This window comes from Oncorhynchus mykiss, chromosome 22, assembly GCF_057628025.1.
Source record: "Oncorhynchus mykiss isolate SJ-2025 chromosome 22, ASM5762802v1, whole genome shotgun sequence".
NCBI classification, from domain to species: domain Eukaryota; kingdom Metazoa; phylum Chordata; class Actinopteri; order Salmoniformes; family Salmonidae; genus Oncorhynchus; species Oncorhynchus mykiss.
In genome coordinates this window covers 50,794,753-50,817,962 of record NC_143043.1, presented here as the reverse complement: position 1 = coordinate 50,817,962, position 23,210 = coordinate 50,794,753, and the positions used below count along the sequence as shown (strand labels likewise).

Below are 23,210 nucleotides of genomic sequence, written 5' to 3'. Positions count from 1 at the left end.
CTAGATCTACATTCTCTATTATACTATGATAGATCAGCTAAATCTACTGTCTCTAATATATTATGACAGACCAGCTGGATCTACATTCTCTACTATACTATGATAGATCAGCTAAATCTACTGTCTCTAATATATTATGACAGACCAGCTGGATCTACATTCTCTTTTATACTATGATAGATCAGCTATATCTACTGTCTCTAATATATTATGACAGACCAGCTGGATCTACCATCTCTTTTATATTATGACAGACAAGCTAGATCTACTGTCTCTATTATATTATGACCGACCGGCAAGATCTACTATCTCTAATATATTATGACTGACCAGCTTAATCTACCATCTATTTAATATTATGACAGAACACCAAGATCTACTGCCTTCTTTTAGATTATGACAGACCATCTAGATCTACTGTCTCCATTATAATTTGATAGATCAGCTAAATCTACTGTCTCTTATATTATGACAGACCCATTACATCGACTGAATCTATCATATTACAAAAGACCAGCTGGATCAACTGTCTCTATAATATTTTGAAAGAACCGCTAGAACTACTGTCTCTATTATATGACAGACAAGCTAGATTTACTGTCTCTATTATATTACTATAGACCAGCTAGATCTACTGTCTCTAATATATTATGACAAACCAGCTAGATCTACTGTTACTATTACATTATGACAGACCAGCTAGATCTACTGTCTCTATTATATTACGACAGACCAGCTGGATCTACATTCTCTATAATACTATGACCTACCACCAAGATCTACTGTCTCTATTATTTTATTATAGACCAGCTAGATCTACTGTCTCTATTATATTATTATAGACCAGCTAGATCTTCTGTCACTATTAAATTATGACAGACCAGCTAGATTTACCGTCTCTAATATATAATGACAGACCAGCTAGATCTACTGTCACTATTACATTATGGCAGACCAGCTAGATCTACTGTCACTATTACATTAACAGACCAGCTAGATCTAATGTCTGTAATATATTATGACAGACCAGCTGGAACTACATTATCTATTATACTATGACTGACCAGCAAGATCTATTGTCTCTATTATATTATGAGAGACCAGCTAGATCTACTGTCTCTATTATATTATGACAGACCAGCTAGATCTACAGTCTCTGTTGTATTATGACAGACCAGCTAGATCTATAGTCTCTATTTGTGCTTTTGGTTCCATTGCTGAAAGAACATATCTATTTTCGTATTGATTTGTCCGTGCCATTTGACTTTGCACACAAGGTCAGAACAGCATATTGACTGAATGACAACTCGTGTATGAAGAACTTTATGTAGATTCAACTCGTGTATGAAGAACTTTATGTAGATTCAACTTGGTATTATGGTATTATGACAGACCAGCTAGATCTACTGTCTCTAATATATTATGACAGACCAGCTAGATCTACTGTCACTATTACATTATGATAGACCAGCTAGATACACTGTCACCATTACATTATGACAGACCAACAAGATCTACTGTCTCTATTATATTATGACAGACCAGCTAGATCTACTGTCTCTAATATATTATGACAGACCAGCTAGATCTACTGTCTCTGTTGTATTATGACAGACCAGCCAGATCTACTGTCTCCAATATATTATGACAGACCAGCTTGATCTACAGTCTCATATTATGGCAGACCAGCTAGATCTACTGTCTCTATTATACTATGATAGATCAGCTAAATCTACTGCCTCTAATATATTATGACAGACCAGCTAGATCTACATTCTCTATTATACTATGATAGATCAGCTAAATCTACTGTCTCTAATATATTATGACAGACCAGCTGGATCTACATTCTCTACTATACTATGATAGATCAGCTAAATCTACTGTCTCTAATATATTATGACAGACCAGCTGGATCTACATTCTCTATTATACTATGATAGATCAGCTATATCTACTGTCTCTAATATATTATGACAGACCAGCTGGATCTACCATCTCTTTTATATTATGACAGACAAGCTAGATCTACTGTCTCTATTATATTATGACCGACCAGCAAGATCTACTATCTCTAATATATTATGACTGACCAGCTTAATCTACCATTTATTTAATATTATGACAGAACACCAAGATCTACTGTCACTATTAAATTATGACAGACCAGCTAGATCTACTGTCTCCATTAAATTATGGCAGACCAGCTAGATCTACTGTCTCTATTATAATATGACAGAGAAGCTACGTCTACTGTCTCTATTATATTACAACAAACCAGCTTTATCTACTGTCTCTATTAAATTATGACAGACCAGCTGGATCTACATTCTCTATTATACTATGATAGATCAGCTAAATCTATTGTCTCTAATATATTATGACAGACCAGCTGGATCAACTGTCTCTATAATATATTGACAGACCCGCAAGAACTACTGTCTCTATTAAATTAAGACAGACAAGCTAGATCTACTGTCTCTATTATATTATTATAGACCAGCTAGATCTACTGTCTCAATTATATTATGACCGACCAGCAAGATCTACTGTCTCTAATATATTATGACTGACCAGCTTAATCTACCATCTATTTTATATTATGACAGAACACCAAGATCTACTGGCTCTTTTAGATTATGACAGACCAGCTAGATCTACTGTCTCTATTATAATATGACAGAGAAGCTACGTCTACTGTCTCTATTATATTACAACAAACCAGCTTTATCTACTGTCTCTATTAAATTATGACAGACCAGCTGGATCTACATTCTCTATTATACTATGATAGATCAGCTAAATCTATTGTCTCTAATATATTATGACAGACCAGCTGGATCAACTGTCTCTATAATATATTGACAGACCCGCAAGAACTACTGTCTCTATTAAATTAAGACAGACAAGCTAGATCTACTGTCTCAATTATATTATGACCGACCAGCAAGAACTACTGTCTCTAATATATTATGACTGACCAGCTTAATCTACCATCTCTTTTATATTATGACAGAACACCAAGATCTACTGGCTCTTTTAGATTATGACAGACCAGCTAGATCTACTGTCTCCGTTATAATTTGATAGATCAGCTAAATCTACTGTCTCTATTATATGACAGACAAGCTAGATCTACTGTCTCTATTATATTACGACAGACCAGCTAGATCTACTGTCTCTAATATATTATGACAGACCAGCTAGATCTACTGTCACTATTACATTATGACAGACCAGCTAGATCTACTGTCTCTATTATATTATTATAGACCAGCTAGATCTACTGTCACTATTAAATTATGACAGACCAGCTAGATCTAATGTCTGTAATATATTATGACAGACCAGCTGGAACTACATTCTCTATTATACTATGACTGACCAGCAAGATCTATTGTCTCTATTATATTATGAGAGACCAGCTAGATCTACTGTCTCTATTATATTATGACAGACCAGCTAGATCTACAGTCTCTGTTGTATTATGACAGACAGCTAGATCTACTGTCTCTAATATATTATGACAGACCAGCTAGATCTACTGTCACTATGCCATTATGATAGACCAGCTAGATATACTGTCACTATTAAATTATGACAGACCAGCTAGATCTAATGTCTGTAATATATTATGACAGACCAGCTGGAACTACATTCTCTATTATACTATGACTGACCAGCAAGATCTATTGTCTCTATTATATTATGAGAGACCAGCTAGATCTACTGTCTCTATTATATTATGACAGACCAGCTAGATCTACAGTCTCTATTATATTATTATAGACCAGCTAGATCTACTGTCACTATTACATTATGACAGACAGGCTAGATCTACTGTCTTTGTTGTATTATGACAGACCAGCCAGATCTACTGTCTCTATTCTATTATGACTGTCCAGCTAGATCTATTGTCCCTATTATATTATGACAGACCAGTTAGATCTACTGTCTCTAATTTATTATGACAGACCAGTTAGATCTACTGTCTCTAATTTATTATGACAGACCAGCTAGATCTTCAGTCTCTATTACATTATGACAGACCAGCTAGATCTACTGTCACTATTACATTGACAGACCAGCTAGATCTACTGTCTCTATTAAATTATGACAGACCAGCTAGATCTAATGTCTGTAATATATTATGAGAGACCAGCTAGATCTACTTTCTCTAGAGAGACGTGGCTCTGGGGGAACCAGGGACAGAGAGACGTGGCTCTGGGGGAACCAGGGACAGAGAGACGTGGCTCTGGGGGAACCAGGGACAGAGAGACGTGGCTCTGGGGGAACCAGGGACAGAGAGACGAGGCTCTGGGGGAACCAGGGACAGAGAGACGTGGCTCTGGGGGAACCAGGGACAGAAACCTCTATAGCACCTATGATATGGATATATCAGCCAATGTCCTCAACGGACACTGAAACGTAATATCCAGATCATAATGTTAATTGATTGTGACACACATCCGGCATGGTCCATCCAGTCTGCCAGAAGTCAAGTGTGGTGATTCAAATTGTACAAGGACAAATGGCACTCTGGATGGGGCCAAGTAACTTTTTGGCCTACTCAATGTCTTTGCCATGGTGACATACAGCTGCTCTCTTCTAAGGCACATTAGATCCCCCATCATCCCTTGCCTATGCAACACATGCAAAAGACACTAGTGCCAAAGCAGTAAATAGGGACCTCTAGGGGCAGAATGCAGATAAGACATTAACTACTGGAACGTGGGTATAGGCCTAGTGGAAATGTGCCCGAGTGATTGGGAAAGGGGAAAGGGGGGATACTTAGTCAGAAGTACAACTGAATGCATTCAACTGAAATGTGTCTTCCGCATTTAACCCAAACCCTCTGATTCAGAGAGGTGCGGGGTCTGCCATAATCGACATCCACCTATTCGGCGCCCGGGGTTCAGTGCCTTGCTCAGGGGCAGAATGACAGATTTTTACCTTGTCGGCTCGGGGATTCGATCCAGCAGCTGTCCCAATGCTCTAACCACTACAGCCCATTGGAAATCCATACATTCGAAATACACAATGGAACTCCATAAAACAAGACTTGCAATACTTACAGGAATGGCGGTTGGAATGTGTACACGGGATGCAATGGTTGCTGGGATAGCGACGGGCATGGTCTGTTCATTAGGCAGCTGAAAGAGTATGGGGAAAGTGCCAGAGACTGGACTGGAGCGAAGACAAAAGACACTATGGGTTACACAACAAACAGCAATTAGATAGTTTTTCAAAAAATATATAATTTAAGAAAATTATGATACACTTTACACTACAAAAAAAATGTATTAATAAACTTAACCGGCAATCAAAGGAACATAACTTAACAGCCTAATTAAATGGATTTGTATTCACACAATACGGTACCAGTCCTGGTGACTGACATCAAACCAAAGAGTAAACTTTTTAATGAACCATCTGACCACGAAATGCAATATAATAAAGACATAATAGCACAAAAATTATTCCAAGAAATAAATCAAGCTAAAAAATAACATTTAAAAAAATGACAAAAAAATAACTAAACATATATATATATATATATATTTTTGACTTACTTACACTATTGGCCTTTTAGAGGATGCGGCTTGGGTAATTACAGAGCTAGATGTTGGCGATGGGAGAGCTTGCTGTATAACAACACTAGCATCTGAGGTTGCTAGAAGCACATTGGGGACTTGGAGAGATGCAGGAAGGACTATAGTAGAGCTTGGCAGTGAGGACGGCTGCAAAGATAACTCCAGAAAACACCATTAGAGACCTTAGCTGCATGAATAGTTCCAACGAAAACCATTTTCTAGATTTCAACTATGAAATAATGCCCTAGTGTTGTCTAACTCCTGTAATACCGTTTACAAAGATAGTAACTATTTGATTATCAGTTAGTACTCTATGGGTCTGGTGTACAAAATATAGCCCAAAAGTGATTTCTTTATCCAAACCATTTGTACAGTTCTGGTAGAAATGTGTTTATTTCTGTGAAGGAGTGAAACCATCAATCAAAGCAGTGTGGAAGAGAATCAGCGTTTCATCGGATAAAACAGTACAGTGAGACTATTCAACGGAAGACAAAGCTCCCAGAAAAATAAGTGGTTAGTCTGTGAAGAAGCTATTCAGAAAGGTGGTTAGTCTGTGAAGAAGCTATTCAGAAAGGTGGTTAGTCTGTGAAGAAGCTATTCAGAAAGGTGGTTAGTCTGTGAAGAAGCTATTCAGAAAGGTGGTTAGTCTGTGAAGAAACTATTCAGAAAGGTGGTTAGTCTGTGAAGAAGCTATTCAGAAAGGTGGTTAGTCTGTGAAGAAGCTATTCAGAAAGGTGGTTAGTCTGTGAAGAAGCTATTCAGAAAGGTGGTTAGTCTGTGAAGAAGCTATTCAGAAAGGTGGTTAGTCTGTGAAGAAGCTATTCAGAAAGGTGGTTAGTCTGTGAAGAAGCTATTCAGAAAGGTGGTTAGTCTGTGAAGAAACTATTCAGAAAGGTGGTTAGTCTGTGAAGAAGCTATTCAGAAAGGTGGTTAGTCTGTGAAGAAGCTATTCAGAAAGGTGGTTAGTCTGTGAAGAAGCTATTCAGAAAGGTGGTTAGTCTGTGAAGAAGCTATTCAAAAAGGTGCTGCAAATGAGTATAAACTTCATTCTGAGAAGACAAAATATTTTAAACTGTAGATCAACTCCATTACACTGGGTGGTCATAACGGAGAACTATTCACTCTGAGCTTCATGCAATGTTGTTGAGCAACATCTCTGATAAGCCATACATTTGGGGTTCACGGATACCGTATGACTAGACTTATGGTAGTACGTCTGTATAGTTGTATTTTTTCTACTGTTATGTTACCAGGTAAGTTGACTGGGAACACATTATCCTTTACAGCAACGACCTTGGGAATAGTTAAAGGGGAGAGGAGGGGGATGAATGAGCCAATTGTAAACTGGGGATGATTAGGTGACCGTAATGGTTTGAGGGCCAGATAGGGAATTTAGCCAGGACACCGGGGTCAACACCCCTACTCTTACAATATCTTTAATGACCTCAGAGAGTCAGGACACCCGTTTAACGTCCCATCCGACAGACAGCACCCTACACAGAGCAGTGTCCCCAATCACTGCCCTGGGGCAATGGAATATTTTTTAGAGCAGAGGAATGAGTGCCTCATACTGGCCCTCCAACACCACTTCCAGCAGCATCTGGTCTCCCATCCAGGGACCAACCCTACTTAGCTTCAGAAGCAAGCCAGCAGTGGGATGCAGGGTGGTATGCTGTTGGTAGAGTTAGCCTACATGGTAGCAAAGACAATTGCATTTTTCCCACTTCCCACCCGCTTGAATGAATTCTATCACTTAGCAGTGGTGTAAAGTACTTCAGTCAAAAAAATATTTTAAGTTCTACTTAAGTAGTTTGAGGGAATCTGTACTTTACTATTTTGACAACTTTTACTTCACTACATTCCTGACGAAAAGATGGTACTGTTCACTCCATAGATTTTCCGTGACAACCCAAAGTACTCATTACATTTTGAATGCTTAGCAGGACAGGAACATTGTGAAAGTCATGGACCTATCAAGAGAACACCTGGTCATCCCTACTGCCTATGGTCTAGTGGACTCATTAAACACAAATGCATATTTTGTAAATATTGTCTGAGTGTTGGTGTGCCCCTGGCTATCCATAAATAAATAAAAATAATTTTAAAAATGGTACCATCTGCTTTGCTTAATATAATGAATTTTAAATTATTTATACTTTTGATACTTAAGTATATTTCAAACCTAATACTTTTCGGCTTCTCCTCAAGTAGTATTTTACTGGGTGACTTTCTATTAAGGTATCTTTACTTTTACTCGAGTATGACAACTGGGTACTTTCGCCGCCACTGTCACTTAGTAATTGATTTGAAACCCCTTGTAGTGCTTACCGGCTACTGTGACACTGTTGCCTCTTGCTGGACCAAACTTTAGTGTCATCTCATGTTTGTGTTCGTGGACAGCCAAATGGTCTTCATTTGTAAATCGCTATGAAAAGATGATAAATATATACTTTACACATTACACATATAACCACAAAGCAAACCACAGGGACTTTTAAAACATACCTGACCACATCCAGGAGCAGAACATAAGAACGGTTGGTCATCACTCATATTTAGGAATTCCTTTTACACCCGGAATAAAGAATATATATATATATATATGATTTGTACTTTGGTAGGTAGAACATTCCAGATTAATGTTCCTCACCTTATAGGCTCTTTCAAAGATTTTATCTTGGGGACATAGCTTATTGATGGAAAGTTGGCAACTTCCTCTTGTAAATGCATGGTCTTTTCCAATCAGGAGTGAGAATATTGTTGGGGTTAGAACAAAAAAAATCTCTTATCAAAATGGTTAGTGGAAACTCGAATTGTGAAAGATGACACTCGACGTCATAGTGCGTTTATTCAGAAGAAACAGTTGAAACCCAATTACTTAGAATTGTTCAAAAAAATCATTCAGCGCATTCTTACAAAACAATGTGCAATGGTTTTGTTTACACAGCACTCCTCCGCATCACCAACTAGCTTGCTTGCTCGTCCTATCCACACCGCCTTAACATCTGCAAGCATAGTACGGTCGCCATATTAACTATATTTACTAATGTTAATACATGAAGGATGTGCATTTATCACAGACTCGTTTTTCTTAACACTTAAATCCCCACTAATGCCAAGAAATCGGTACACGTGCGATATCTTTGTGTACAATCTCCTTGAGCTCGTGCACACTTACCCACCAGCGCAACCCTTCGTATCGAAATCCCTCGTCTGTGCAACTCTCGCGAGAGCAGCATCTCCGCCGTACAGATAGCAACCGCAATTTTATAGAAATGAAGAGAAATCGGTTGACAATACATTTTAGAATATTGTCAATTTCAATTATCTTTATAGCTAGTCATTAAAATAAATGCTGTGATAATTCCAACGACCTTGTGTGGATATGACAGCAGAGATTTGGTGCATGCAGTATGCTAGGCCAATGCCAAACAACCACAATGAAACATAACATTTCATATAAAGCACACAAGCGTCCAGATTATTAGAGGATCTAATCTTGAATAAAGTGCTAGGTCAGCAAAGGAACGATCGACATGGGAGTCCAGGTGAACAAGGGGAGAAGGCAGTGGGAAATGAATCCCACCAGAACAGTGAGAATTTATTACAGAAGTCTCCTAAATACAAAAGGTAAATGTTATTATCATTTGTGGGATGGAGGAATGAACCCAGGTAAATACCAAATGCAAAACTGTCCAAAATGAAAGCAAAAAGGAGAAATCTTTTTGGATGAGATCAAGTAGTACCATTAGCAGTTAAATGTTTTCTGTTCTGTGCCGACTGAACATGACCCTGGGTCTTGAAAATGTGACAACCAGGAGCCGGGGTATGAAGGGTGACCCATCTCCAGAAACTACACGACATGTATGAGAGTATTGGAATTATCTTCGGAAATCGTTGCATCAAAGACACTATGGATGAATTTCCTCTGGGCCCATCCAATTTGGCAATATTTTGTATCTGGTGTTCTCAGGCATCTTAAAGCTCTAAAATATATTTCTAAGTAATTAGCCAATATTATCCAAGCTTAACCAAACCAAAAAAATATTGTAAAATTATCAAGGGAATCATATCAAGACCTGCAGGCTTTTTGACAGACTACGCATGTTCATTCAGAGTATATCAAATAAACTGGACCAGTGACCACTATTTAGCACCATCAAATTGTCTAGATTTATTTAATGCCATTTACAAAAGCAAGCGTTCACTTGCTGCCTACTTACATACTTCTATAGAACTGCACTTGAACCAACAAAAGCATCAATGTGGACCCACAGAAGCGAACATATGATGCATTGGAAAATGTGCCAGACTGATTTACAGTAAGTTAAGCAGTTCCTTTGTATAATCCCATGCTGACATTCAATAGAAGCTAGTTGTCTTCTTGATTGTGGTGAAACATAATTCCCAAGAGAAAACATACTGCCATATGTTAAATAGTCAAATACATGCATTTTAATTATGTAATTTCTTACATTTTTACAAAACATGTTTTTGTTATTTAGACTTTGAAAATATAAATTTCCATGATACCAACACAGAACATTTTTTTGGTAACCACAATAAAATATGGAGTCACATCAGTAATTACAGTGTTTCTATGAACAATAGATTTGTTACATAGCAAACAAGATTAAGAAGGCAACCATCAAACAGAATAGACCCATGGCTTCAGATAGGGCGAATCCCAGGATAGCATAGGAGAACAGCTGCTGCTTCAGAGATGGGTTCCTGAAAAACACAACACATTTCTATGTAAAAGTCAGCTTTTAAAATCATAGTTTTTTTTTCTTCTTCTGAAAGCTGACATTAACAAGCACATATCTAGGCATCCATTTGTAGATGTGTACTTACCTGGCATATCCAATAATGAGACTGCCAAACACTGTCCCAATTCCAGCACCGGATCCAGCCACTCCGACCGTGGCTGCTCCAGCACCAATGAACTTAGCGGCTGTGTCGATGTCCCTGCTCACAGCACTGGTCTGGAAGCCTCTCAGTGCTACTTGGGTGAAGGGGCTCTGTGGCATGAGGGCTACATTGTTCTGAAAAACAAAGCAAGCCTCTTTTTAATGATGGATAAAAGCACTTCCTACATCAATGTCCATTAGGGGGCTTGAAAACTTCCTACATCAATGTCCATTAGGGGGCTTGAAAACATCCTACATCAATGGCCATTAGGGGGCTTGAAAACATCCTACATCAATGACCATTAGGGGGCTTGAAAACGTCCTACATCAATGACCATTAGGGGGTTTGAAAACATCCTACATCAATGACCATTAGGGGGCTTGAAAACGTCCTACATCAATGACCATTAGGGGGCTTGAAAACGTCCTACATCAATAGCCATTAGGGGGCTTGAAAACGTCCTACATCAATGGCCATTAGGGGGCTTGAAAACATTGCATTATATTCGACAGTGAAGAGCATAAAACCTACTGCAAGAAGAGTCTTTCCTCACCTCAGTGTTGACCTCAGGCCTGGACACCATACAGGCAGACAATGGTCTGTAAAGAGTCCGGGAGCCAGCACGGACCTGCACCAGGGGACAAGGACAGAACTGAGTGAAATAAAAATGCACAAATATTTTTGCCTGAGGGCGCACACACACAGAAGATCTTGAAGGCAATAAATAAAATGACAGATGAAGTGCACACGGCGGTTCAAAGTTCAAGACAAGTAAACTCCTAAGTGTTATGGTTCCCACCGTGAAAGGCGGAACAAGTGCACCTTGGCCTGTGGCAGGCACCTTGACAGTAGCTAGCCACTGTCATCGTGGAACATCATAGAGCTGTACCAAGACATGCATACCAACAACACATTACAATTCGTTAATTCCAACATCATAGCTGCTTTCCCAGCTTAGTCATCAAAAAGTAGATAAGATTCGCTCCTCAACGCCACCTGGTAACAGTAACGTTACAAGGCTAAAACACTAACCTGCTGAGTGCACTTTGCACAAGCTAATGTCAAACCGTTACGTTACCAGTAAAACAACCTGTTAAACATGTTTTACCTGAACATGTTAATGTTTCTAGTCAAGTAAAACATGACCTTGGACAGAGAGCCCCAAACACACAAAGACAAAGAAAGAAAAGCAGGCCAGAGGGTTAACTAGCGTAGCTATGTCACAAGCTAGGTAACGTTACAGATAGACTTGGATGCTGAAGCAAGCCAAGTGTCATGTTGACCTTTATTCATAGCTAACCAACGTTAGTCTATAGCTAAAAAGCCGGATAGCTAGTTCCGGCGTAGAGTATCGAATGTGCAAACAGCTAGGAAACTAAAAATAGTGTCACTTACATAGTCATAAACGTTAAACTAGTTAACGTTAGCCAATACCCTTGTCAGACAGTTCAACACAGGCCCATACGAACACAGCCGGAGAATATGAATTCAGATGTAAAATAAACATGGATTCAACAGATTGATGAAAATAACTCACCAGAGCCGGCGTGGAGACGAACTTAGCGCAGGCGTACATTTTCTTTTTAGTCTGTTTTAACCTGGTCGGTCAAATTTGATTGAAGCCCGGGTCTTTCTGCGAAGACATTACAGATAAGGTCAATCGGTTTGTAAATGCACAACGATACAACAATAATAATGACAGACCAATGTACACAATAATCCGTACAATATGTAACCCTCGCTTGTATTGTTCTACGTGTAGTTTTAACGAAGGATTAAAAAGGATTTGTAACGGACAATTCTTAGCTAGCACTCCTTTCGACACTTACCGACTGCAGAAGGTCGAACCACAGTAGACACAGATGGAACAACGAGGAGATATTTCACCGAATATATAAATGTGAAGCATCCGGTTGGCGTTTCCACTCAACACCAAATGTGGTGATGAGAGGAAGTCCAGTGACCGGCAGTGGGAGAAGATGGCCGATATTCTGCTAATTTTCTCATTGATTAAACATTTGCTCTCCATACAATTTTCTGTTTCCAAAAATAGATTGGGCTGCGTTTTGAAAACTTTGGAGACTCACCCTTTGCCCCAAAAGTGCGTTGTTTAGGAGTGCAAGGCCGACTTGAGTTATTGCACAAGCAGATACTAGGCGTTCCCTACCGGAAAAATGCTAATAAATGCTGGAACGCACCAATAGGATCTCACTATCACGTGCGTGGCCCCGCACACTATGTTTCATTTGCGCCCAATGGAAACGACAGGCTCTAGTCTATCTTGGGTTAGTTATAAAATCTTCGGCATAGTAGTGCGGCCGCGCAAATCGGTGTTTATAGATTCCCGGATGAAGATTTTGCGACAATGAAAGTGGCATTGCATTAGTGGAAAACAAGACTTTTCCCAAGGCAGGCCTGGATATGTTCGAGTCGCTTCCGGGACAATTTTAGAATTTTAGCTGATTCTCCAAACCTGCTACGGTGATTCTCGTAACCTGTCATGTTCATTATCCTAACCTGCTGCAAGAAGTTACTTCTGCTAGTCAAAACCGTCTCACTTGCCCTGAGAACAGTCTTGGTTTCCACTAATGCGATAACAGCGCCACGCAAGGTCATTTCACTATATAACTTTATTAAACCCTATACTTTTACGATTGACAACTAAAGAAACATGTAATTGACAAAGATTGTTCTGGTTAATTTACGATGAAAATCCATCGGAGCTCCATGAATGAAATGTATTTAGGCCTTTAATGTAGAGGCCTACCCTTTGAATAGGTATGTCTTGTCTAAATATTAAACCAATACATATAAATAGCACAAACGGGAAGAATCAACTTATTTTCCACAGAACGTCTGGCCTAGAGAATAGCAGCATTTGACAAATATATTGATTGAATGGTTGATATAGACTGGACTAGGCTATCAATGATTAGATTGGTCGTTCATTAAAAGTAATTTCCTCACTTAAATAAGCATGCACCTTTCAAAAAATGTAGAACTAAGAACAGATATAGCCCTTGGTTCACTCCAGACCTGGCTGCCCTTGACCAGCACAAAAACATTCTGTGGCGGACTGCAATAGCATCGAATAGTGTCCATGATATGCAACTGTTCAGGGAAGTCAGCAACCAATACACGCAGTCAGTCAGGAAAGCAAAGGCTAGCCTTTTCAAACAGAAATGTGCATCCTGTAGCTCTAACTCCAAAACGTTTTGGGACTCTGTAAAGTCCATGGAGAACAAGAGCACCTCCTCCCAGCTGCCCACTGCACTGAGGCTAGGTAACCACCGATAAATCTATGATAATTGAACATTTCAATAAGCATTTCTCTACGGCTGGCCATGCTTTCCTTCTGGCTACCCCAACCCCGCCTAACAGCTCCGCACCCCCCGCCGCTACCTGCCCGAGCCTCCCCAGCTTCTTCTTCACCCAAATCCAGATAGCAGATGTTCTGAAAGAGCTGCAAAACCTGGACCCGTACAAATCAGCTGGGCTAGACAATCTGGACCCTCTCTTTCTAAAATTATCCACCGCCATTGTTGCAACCCCTATTACCAGTCTGTTCAACCTCTCTTTTGCATCGTCCAAGATCCCTGAAGTTTGGAAAGCTGCAGCAGTCACCCCCCTCTTCAAAGGGGGAGACACTCTAGACCCAAACTGTTACAGACCTATATCCATCCTGCCCTGCTTTTCTAAAGTCTTCGAAAGCCAAGTTAACAAACAGATCACTGACCATTTCGAGTCCCACCGTACCTTCTCCGCTGTGCAATCCGGTTTCCGAGCTGGTCATGGGTGCACCTCAGCCACGCTCAAGGTACTAAACAAAATCATAACCGCCATTGATAAGAAACAATACTGTCCAGCTGTCTTTATCGACCTGGCCAAGGCTTTCGACTCTGTCAATCACCGTATTCTTATCGGCAGACTCAATAGCCTTGGTTTCTCAAATGACTGCCTCGCCTGGTTCACCAACTACTTTGCAGAGTTCAGTGTGTCAAATCGGAGGGCCTGTTGTCCGGACCTCTGGCGGTCTCTATGGGGGTACCACTGTGTTCAATTCTCGGGCCGACTCTTTTCTCTGTGTATATCAACGATGTCGCTCTTTCTGCAGGTGATTCCCTGATCCACCTCTATGCAGACAACACCATTCTGTATACTTCTGGCCCTTCCTTGGACACTGTGCTAACTAACCTCCAAACGAGCTTCAATGCCATACAACACTCCTTCCGTGGCCTCCAACTGCTCTTAAATGCTAGTAAAACCAAATGCATGCTTTTTAACCGTTCGCTGCCCGCACCTAGAATATGTGGACAACTACAAATACCTAGGTGTCTGGCTAGACTGTAAACTCTCCTTCCAGACTCATATCAAACATCTTCAATCCAAAATTAAATCTAGAATCGGCTTTCTATTTCACAACAAAGCCTCCTTCACTCACGCCGCCAAACTTACCTTAGTAAAACTGACTATCCTACCGATCCTCGACTTTGCCGATATCATCTACAAAATAGCTTCCAAAACTCTACTCAGCAAACTGGATGCAGTTTATCACAGTGCCATCCGTTTTGCTACCAAAGCCCTTTATACCACCCACCACTGCGACCTGTATGCTCTAGTCAGCTGGCCTTCGCTACATATTCATCGCCAGACCCACTGGCTCCAGGTCATCTATAAGTCTATGCTAGGTAAAGCTCCGTCTTATCTCAGCTCACTGGTCACGATAACAACACCCAACCGTAGCACGCGCTCCAGCAGGTATATCTCACCGGTCACCCCCAAAGCCAACACCTGCTTTGGCCACCTTTCCTTCCAGTTCTCTGCTGCCAGTGACTAGAACAAATTGCAAAAATCGCTGAAGCTGGAGACTTAGATTTCCCTCACTAACTTTAAACATCAGCTATCTGAGCAGCTAACCAATCGCTGCAGCTGTACATAGTCCATCTGTAAATAGCCCACCCAATCTACCTATCTCATCCCCATAATGTTTTTATTTACTTTTCTGCTCTTTTACAAAAATGTGTATAGAATTAGTGCCAATTGCCTGTTGCCTAATTCAGCAAATACTGTAAAGCACAGGTTGGCGGTACGAGGTAATGGCTGGAGCAGAATAGGCGAAAAGGTATCAACAACATCAAACACATGTGTTTGATGCCATTCCATTCGCTCCATTCAAGCCATTATTATGAGCCGTAGTCCCCTCAGCAGCTAATTAAAACTAACCCTAAATAATATATATATATATTTTTTCACCTTTATTTAACTAGGCAACTCAGTTAAGAACACATTCTTATTTACAATGACGGCCTACCAAAAGGCAAAAGGCCTCCTGCTGGGATGGGGGCTTTGATTAACTGTTCAGCAATTGTATGTCTTGGGGGTAGAAGCTGTTCAGCAGTCGTATGGCCTAGAAGTTGATCGTCTTCAGAATCACATCATCATAGGCCAGTTGATTCAAGAATACATGTATTGATGCCAAGCAAATTTTCCTATGAGACATTAAAGTATTCCGTCATTCATTGTCATAAAAAGCCATTATTTTGATGTAGGTCTATATATAAAAATGTCTCCCTTGTAAAACAACTCTATTGAGTAAACAGTGTCTTTCACATTGCCCCTACCTGTTGAGATGCGAATGTAACACTCTACCCAGAAGGGATGTCTCTTCTTAGAGGTAAAGCTGCATACCAGGTGAATTTGTAATGTTGTGGAATGGCTCGCCAGCAGCTGAGGCTGGAAGGTAGATGTAACGGGGATGGGGAGCCCCTCTTCGTTGCCTGTACGGTTGCTCTAAGGGAGGAATCGGCCACTGGTTTTTCAGGTATGGTCTTCTAAGGGAGGAATCGCCCACTGGTTTTTTCAGGTATGATATTTCCTGGTGCATGGGGGTTCGAAGTCAAAATCGTAGCCTCTCGATGTCATGAGTAGAACCAGTCTTACTAATGTAGCACATAAACCTCCAACGCCCAATCGAAATAACAGAATCAACAGTCACCGGAGGATCCATATAGTTCCGATTAAATTAGAATGTCTTTATTTGCACGGAGTAGCACTGAGCTGCAGTGCATTCCGATTCACCAAAGGGACATTGATATAAATTACATTTAAATGCGTTCTGATATATTTTACACAAGCTTTCCGTGTGGAATAGAAGAACATAGGTTCATTTTTTTGTTGTTGTTATAATCAGTTCAACGACCTGAAACGGCAGGATCATGTTTACAATCACATCATGTTACACGTCATGTCTGTAGCTAAGTTGAAGTGAAAGTATTTCTATTTAGAGGGATTTTATATCATCATTACATCATTTATCACAGTGTCATGCACCATCTTGTTACACGTTAAAAACATGTCCTCTGGTGAATCATTGCATGTCCCCTGTCCCTGAATGTAGTCCAGTGGGATTCAAGCCCAGCAGAGGGTGCCATTGAGACCTAATGTGATGTATGTGATCATAACCCTTTGTTATCACTAGTCAAGAGGACTTCAATTCCACTAAAGGAATTTCATAGGCTTCATGTTCTCACTCATTCATGCTGTCATCATTTCGACATGATCATATTCACTGCTGACTGAATTTTATATTCCATATTCCAAATGTATTTCATTTACCTAGTGGTTAGAGCGATGGACTAGCAACCAAAAGGTTGCAAGTTCAAATCCCCCGAGCTGACAAGGTACAAATCTGTCGTTCTGCCCCTGAACAGGCAGTTAACCCACTGTTCCTAGGCCGTCATTGAAAATAAGAATGTGTTCTTAACTGACTTGCCTTGTAAAATAAATAAATGTGGTATTTAGGAATATATCACTTCTTTACAACGCAGCAGAATGAATTGACAACGTGTGCACAATGTTATTTTTTTTGTAAACTCGTATTGCAATCATGTCCACGGCTTTTGTGGAGCGATGGGTAACGATGCTTCGTGGGTGTCAGTTGTTGATGTGTGCAGAAGGTCCCTGCTCTGCAAGGGCCGCAGCTTTTGTGGAGCGATGGGTAACGATGCTTCGTGGGTGTCAGTTGTTGATGTGTGCAGAAGGTCCCTGGTTCGCGCCCGGGTATGGGCGAGGGGACGGTCTAAAATTATACTGTTACATATAGGCTACATGATAGATACAATACTATGTGTGCTCTACAGCCAGAAGCAGAGTATTTTGAAGTAGAAACATTTAGCATTATAGTAATTGCAACAGCTGGACAGATAGCAGATGTCGTGCTTAACCACCTGAGGTCACGGTCTTAGTGTCTAATGAACAGTAGTAGTAGGGGGGAGGAGACTCCCGCCATCCTCCCTCGTCCAACAAGGTACTTACTGCTCTCCCTGTCTGTGGTGTTGCATAGAACACTCAGAGACATTCCATCTGCACGCCGGCCCCATCAAGCTGGATGCGCTCAGACTCCTAATGAAAATGGCATTGACCCCCTTAACCTTTTATGAATGACAACTTGTGCCTGCAGCACGTCCTGTCAGAGGCCTCAGAAATGTGGGCACCCTAGCCGAGGGTGTGTTGTTTTGTTGGTATTAAGGAGAGGGGAAAAGGTTTTTACAGCCTCTCGGCGGAGCTGCTGATTACTGGAAAGAGGGGAGGCGCCCTGACAGCGGAGGCAGGCCAGACAAGGAAGGACTGCAGGCAGCGCCGCCCCCCCTTGGGTTGTGCCGTGGCGGAGATCTTTGTGGGCTATACTCGGCCTTGTCTCAGGATGGTAAGTTGGTGGTTGAAGATATCCCTCTAGTGGTGTGGGGGCTGTGCTTTGGCAAAGTGGGTGGGGTTATATCCTTCCTGTTTGGCCCTGTCCAGGGGTATCATCGGATGGGGACACAGTGTCTCCTGACCCCTCCTGTCTCAGCCTCCAGTATTTGTGCTGCAGTAGTATATGTGTTGGGGGGCTAGGGTCAGTCTGTTATATCTGGAGTATTTATCCTGTCTTATCTAGTGTCCTGTGTGAATTTAAGTATGCTCTCTCTAATTATCTCTTTCTCTCGGAGGACTTGAGCCCTAGGACCATGCCTCAGGACTACCTGGCATGATGACTCCTTGCTGTCCCCAGTCCACCTGGCCGTGCTGCTGCTCCAGTTTCAAATGTTCTGCCTGCGGCTATGGAATCCTGACCTGTTCACCGGACGTGCTACCTGTCCCAGACCTGCTGTTTTCAACTCTCTAGAGACAGCAGGAGTGGTAGAGATACTCTTAGTGATCGGCTATGAAAAGCCAACTGACATTTACTCCTGAGGTGCTGACTTGCTGCACCCTCGACAACTACTGTGATTATTATTATTTGACCATGCTGGTCATTTATGAACATTTGAACATCTTGGCCATGTTCTGTTATAATCTCCACCCGGCACAGCCAGAAGAGGACTGGCCACAGCCATAGCCTGGTTCCTCCCTAGGTTTCTTCCTTTCTAGGGAGTTTTTCATAGCCACTGTGCTTCTACACCTGCATTGCTTGCTGTTTGGGGTTTTAGGCTGGGTTTCTGTACAGCACTTGGAGATATCAGCTGATGTACGAAGGGCTATATAAATACATTTGATTTGATTTGATTTGCTGCTGCTGATGGCTCCATGCTAATCTCTAGCTCTGGATGCTCAAATATAGTGTTTATAGACCGACTCATATGTCTGGCAAGGCCATGGCTAAGAAGAAAGGGAACTGGAGTTTATCTGTGGTTTACTAACAAGCCCTTATTGGTTACTATCATCTTATTTTCCACCAAACTCATGTTCATCTGTAATTGCATGTTCACTGTCTACTTCATTTAATGGCTGTCTCCAAGCAGCTGGTCCAATAATCCATAGTACTGTGGGAGGGGCAGGCAGCTCAGAGATACAGCTGGAAATCATCCTAAAATATCCAATAGACATGCTTTCTCTGAGAAAATGCAAAGATTTAAAGCACGTTAGTATTCACAAATAGATTTTCTCCACAAATCCATAACAGTGGCCTTTGTGCCATTGGATTTGGGCCATTGGATTGAGATAAGAAGTTCTGAGACTTGCAGTATCATCATCATCATCCTGACTGGTCTGTAACAACTCTATAAGCAGGCACCCCAGCCTGGTCTCATAGACTAGATGTAATATAGTAAATGTAAATCTGGATTACTCAATAGTATGATATGTTATGTTTTGGCATGGTTACATGAGGCAAAAACGCACATTGCAAACGTCTAGCAACCCAAAGGTTGCCAGTTTGAATCTCCTCACATACAACATTAGCATTTTAGCTATATAGAAACGTTTCAACCACTTACTACTTTGCATGCTAGCTAACCCTTAGCCTAACCCTAACCAAGCTAACATTAGCCACCTAGCTAGAATTTAAAACATGCGTTTTGCAAATTGTAAAATATAATACATATTGTAATTTGAAATATCATATGAAATGGGTGATGGGCATTCACAAATTAATACATACCATACAAAACGTAACACCCCATTTAGAATGCTATCCCGGATTTACGTACGGAATCATATGAAATGCTCTGAGACAAGGTTGTATAAGGGCACAAGGCGAGACTCAGTTGCAGCCATGGGAGGCAGATGTTTTGATTCTTTTGATATTTATTAAACAATCCAAAAGGGTAGGCAAGAGAATGGCCGTGGACAGGCAAAAGGTCAAAGCCTGTTCAGAGTCGAGGAGGTACAGAGTGGCAGGGAGGCTCGAGGTCAGGGCAGGCGGGCACAAAGTCCAGAAAACAGGCAAGGGTCAAAACCAGGAGGACTAGCAAAAGAGAGAATAGAAGCAGGAGTATGGGAAAACACGCTGGTTGACAAGAAAAACATACAAGACAAACTGGCACAGAGAGACAGGAAACACAGGGAGATATATATACACTAGGGAAAATAAGCGACACTTGGAGGGGGTGGAGACAGTCACAAGGACAGGTGAAACAGATCAGGTTGTGACAGGTTGGGCACCTTCCCGTATCCTACGGTCTGTTCTGACAGTGAACAGGGAGGGGCAAAGCTGGTTGAACCTCACTCTTCTTGGAGGTTCTACTTTACAGCACATGCACCAAAAGCATTTGCACAAACTACATAAACAGAGACGCAATGAAATGGGGAAAAGCTGAAAAGAGAAGAGAAACATGGACATTCAGTATGTTTATAATGGAAATGAAAAAAGGAATTTCACACACTGTGCTCGGTTACACAACATATAAATTACACTGAGTGTACAAAACATTAGGGACACAGTCCTAGTATTGAGTTGCACCCCCTTTTGCCCTCAGAACAGCCTCAATTCGTTGGGACACGGAATCTACAAGGTGTTGAAAGTGTTCCACAGGGATGCTGGTCCATGTTGACTCCAATGCTTCCCACAGTTGTCAAGTTTGCTGGATGTCCTTTGGGTGGTGGACCATTCTTGATACACACAGGAAACTTGAGCGTGAAAAACCCAGCAGCGTTGCAATTCTTGACACAAACCTGCTGCACCTTGCACCTACTACCATACCCTGTTCAAAGACACGTAAATCGTTTGCCCTGCCCATTCACCCTCTGAATGGCACACATACACAATCCATGTCTCAATTTTCTAAAGCCTTAATAATCCTTATTTAACCTGTCTCCTCCCCTTCATCTACACACGGATTGAAGTGGATTTAACATGGGGATATTATCTTTCTCCTGGATTCACCTGGTCAGTGAATGTCATGGGATGGAACAGGAGTTCCTAATGTTTTATACACTCAGTGGAGCTTGAGACAGAAGGGTCGCTGTAAAACAATTGGTACTTTTGCCTGCTTCCGCAGACACCATTCCAATGTATTAAATAATACAAAATCCTATAGTAGCTGGAATCTAAATGCTCAACATTTAACATTCTCATTCACATTAAATAGCTCTTCAGGAGTATCCTAACACTCCATTATTTTCAACAGAGCAGACTTTTAGTGTTGAGGATGGCCCGGCAGTGTAAAAGAAATAGAGTGGTGGGGCAATCATGCATCTAATTGCACAAGTATAGGATACATTCACCTGTATTCTGATCAATATCAAATGGAATTTAGGTAAAGGAAAAAAACAAAACAATAGGTAGATTCTTATAAAGATGACAAACTAGCAGCCCCTTGTATCTCCTCCCTCTTTACCTGACCATCCCCCACTATCCCTCGTTATTTACTCCCTCTTTACCTCTCCATCAACTCCCTCTTTACCTCCATCCCTCTCCATCGCCTCCCTCTTTAACCCTCCATCACCTCCCTCTTTACCTCTCTTCCTCCCTCTTTACCTCCATCCCCCTCTATCACCTCCCTCTTTAACCCTCCATCACCTCCCTCTTTACCTCTCTTCCTCCCTCTTTTCCTCCACCCCCTCTATCGCCTCCCTCTTTACCTCCATCCCCCTCTATCACCTCCCTTTTTACCTCCATCCCCCTCCATCACCTCCCCCTTTACCTCCATCACCTCCCCCTTTAACCCTCCATCACCTCCCTCTTTACCTCCATCACCTCCCCCTTTAACCCTCCATCACCTTCCTCTTTAGCTCTCTTCCTCCCTCTTTACCTCTTCATCACCTCCCTCTTTAGCTCTATCCCAATCTATCACCTCCCTCTTTAACCCTCCATCACCTCCCTCTTTACCTCTCTTCCTCCCTCTTTACCTCTATCCCAATCTATCACCTCCCTCTTTAACCCTCCATCACCTCCCTCTTTACCTCTCTTCCTCCCTCTTTACCTCCATCCCCCTCTATCACCTCCCTCTCTAGATGGTCATGTACTGTGTGTTTCATCACTCCAGCTTGTTTCTGTTTTGTCAAATTCAAGGCGTTACAATTGTCCTCAGTCTCCCCTATCTTGTGCTTACAGGCAAGGTGCACCAATATTACAAAACAAATAAAATGTTGGATGGATCCTATTGACCATTAGTTCCCATATTCTAGAGGTTACTCTCACCAGGCTGTATCACCCGGCTGTGATTGGGAGTTCCATAGGACTTTGGCCCTGCGTCGTCCGGGTTTGGCCGGTATCTTGAGGTTACTCTCACCACTTACAGTAAATATTGTTATACACTGCCAAGGGTTGTTGTGGCAGTCCCTGCCTCTGACTGACTTAGTCTCACCGAGCTGTATCACAACTCAACACACAACATGATTTGGAGTCCCACAGGGCAGCGCACAATTGGCCCAGCGTTGTCCAGGTTTGGCCGGTGTAGGCCGTCATTGTAAATAAGAATTTGTTCTTAATGGACTTGCCTAGATAAATAAAGGTTTTTAAAAAAATACACTTGTATATATTGTTATACACTGCCAAGGGTTGTTGTGGCAGTCCCTGCCTCTGACTGACTTACTGGGAACTTTCGTGTTGCACTAAACGTTCTGTATGGTGACTAATAGGATGCACGAGTCTGTTCTTACCCTCATTACGCAAGCCTGCAAATAATATGTATCCCCATTATAACTAACGAGCAGTGCTGTAATCAGAGCCTGATGGGACGGATGGCTCTCCCTGTGATTGTTAACTACTGTGTTTACAATAACGGAACATGCTACAGACAGCTGTCAATAACAGCCTGTTTAATTTGCATGTAAATACCTCTTTTTTAGATAAGTGTGTATGTTACACACATTCAGTCTCCAGTTCCCTGTCAATGTCAGACAAACAACATCAGACAGGCACATTGGACTGACCGCTAGACACTTGATATTACTATTGGGCTTGTGCACCGCAATAATACAAAGCACCAATACTTGTGTCCGTGC

The 23,210-nt window shown here is 41.4% G+C and overlaps 2 protein-coding genes and 1 long non-coding RNA gene across 5 annotated transcripts in view; 1 reads left to right on the top strand and 2 right to left on the bottom strand.

Moving 5' to 3' along the window:
- LOC110501941 (cyclic AMP-dependent transcription factor ATF-2) overlaps positions 1 to 8,833 on the bottom strand; it is a 109,483-nt gene extending 100,650 nt beyond the window's left edge. The window contains exons 1-5 of the mRNA XM_090215082.1: positions 8,773 to 8,833; positions 8,245 to 8,378; positions 7,930 to 8,019; positions 5,578 to 5,753; positions 5,076 to 5,187 (exon numbers count right to left, since the gene is read on the bottom strand). Coding sequence (XP_090071208.1) covers positions 5,076 to 5,187; positions 5,578 to 5,753; positions 7,930 to 8,019; positions 8,245 to 8,378; positions 8,773 to 8,833 — 573 coding nt within the window. The remainder of the gene's footprint in view (positions 1 to 5,075; positions 5,188 to 5,577; positions 5,754 to 7,929; positions 8,020 to 8,244; positions 8,379 to 8,772) is intronic.
- Positions 8,834 to 9,743: 910 nt separating this feature from the next.
- On the bottom strand, positions 9,744 to 13,070 carry LOC110501942 (ATP synthase F(0) complex subunit C2, mitochondrial). Of its 3 annotated transcripts, none has more exons than XM_021579820.3 (5): positions 12,335 to 13,070; positions 12,043 to 12,138; positions 11,059 to 11,133; positions 10,449 to 10,639; positions 9,744 to 10,325 (listed from the first exon to the last, which is right to left on the bottom strand). In XM_021579820.3, exons 2-5 carry the CDS (start codon positions 12,079 to 12,081, stop codon positions 10,211 to 10,213), a joined length of 420 nt encoding a protein of 139 aa, XP_021435495.1. In that variant the 5' UTR covers positions 12,082 to 12,138; positions 12,335 to 13,070; the 3' UTR covers positions 9,744 to 10,210. The 3 variants fall into 3 exon arrangements, with proteins under 3 accessions (XP_021435495.1, XP_021435497.1, XP_090072442.1); XM_021579822.3 differs by having other exon boundaries at positions 12,232 to 12,359; XM_090216316.1 differs by having other exon boundaries at positions 12,303 to 12,359.
- A 59-nt stretch (positions 13,071 to 13,129) lies between these two features.
- Positions 13,130 to 22,732, top strand: LOC149972894 (uncharacterized). Its single transcript, XR_016490691.1, has 2 exons — positions 13,130 to 13,283; positions 18,494 to 22,732. It is a non-coding gene; the product is annotated as an uncharacterized LOC149972894 (long non-coding RNA).
- The last annotated feature ends 478 nt before the right edge of the window (positions 22,733 to 23,210 follow it).

Excerpts from the sequence above, each read along its gene's own strand:
- LOC110501942 (XM_021579820.3), bottom strand. The coding sequence starts at position 12,081 with ATGTACGCCTGCGCTAAGTTCGTCTCCACGCCGGCTCTG. Across the intron at positions 10,640-11,058 it reads GGCCTGAGGTCAACACTGAG|AACAATGTAGCCCTCATGCC; the intron begins GTGAGGAAAGAC and ends TTTGTTTTTCAG. Across the intron at positions 10,326-10,448 it reads CTCATTATTGGATATGCCAG|GAACCCATCTCTGAAGCAGC; the intron begins GTAAGTACACAT and ends TGTGTTTTTCAG.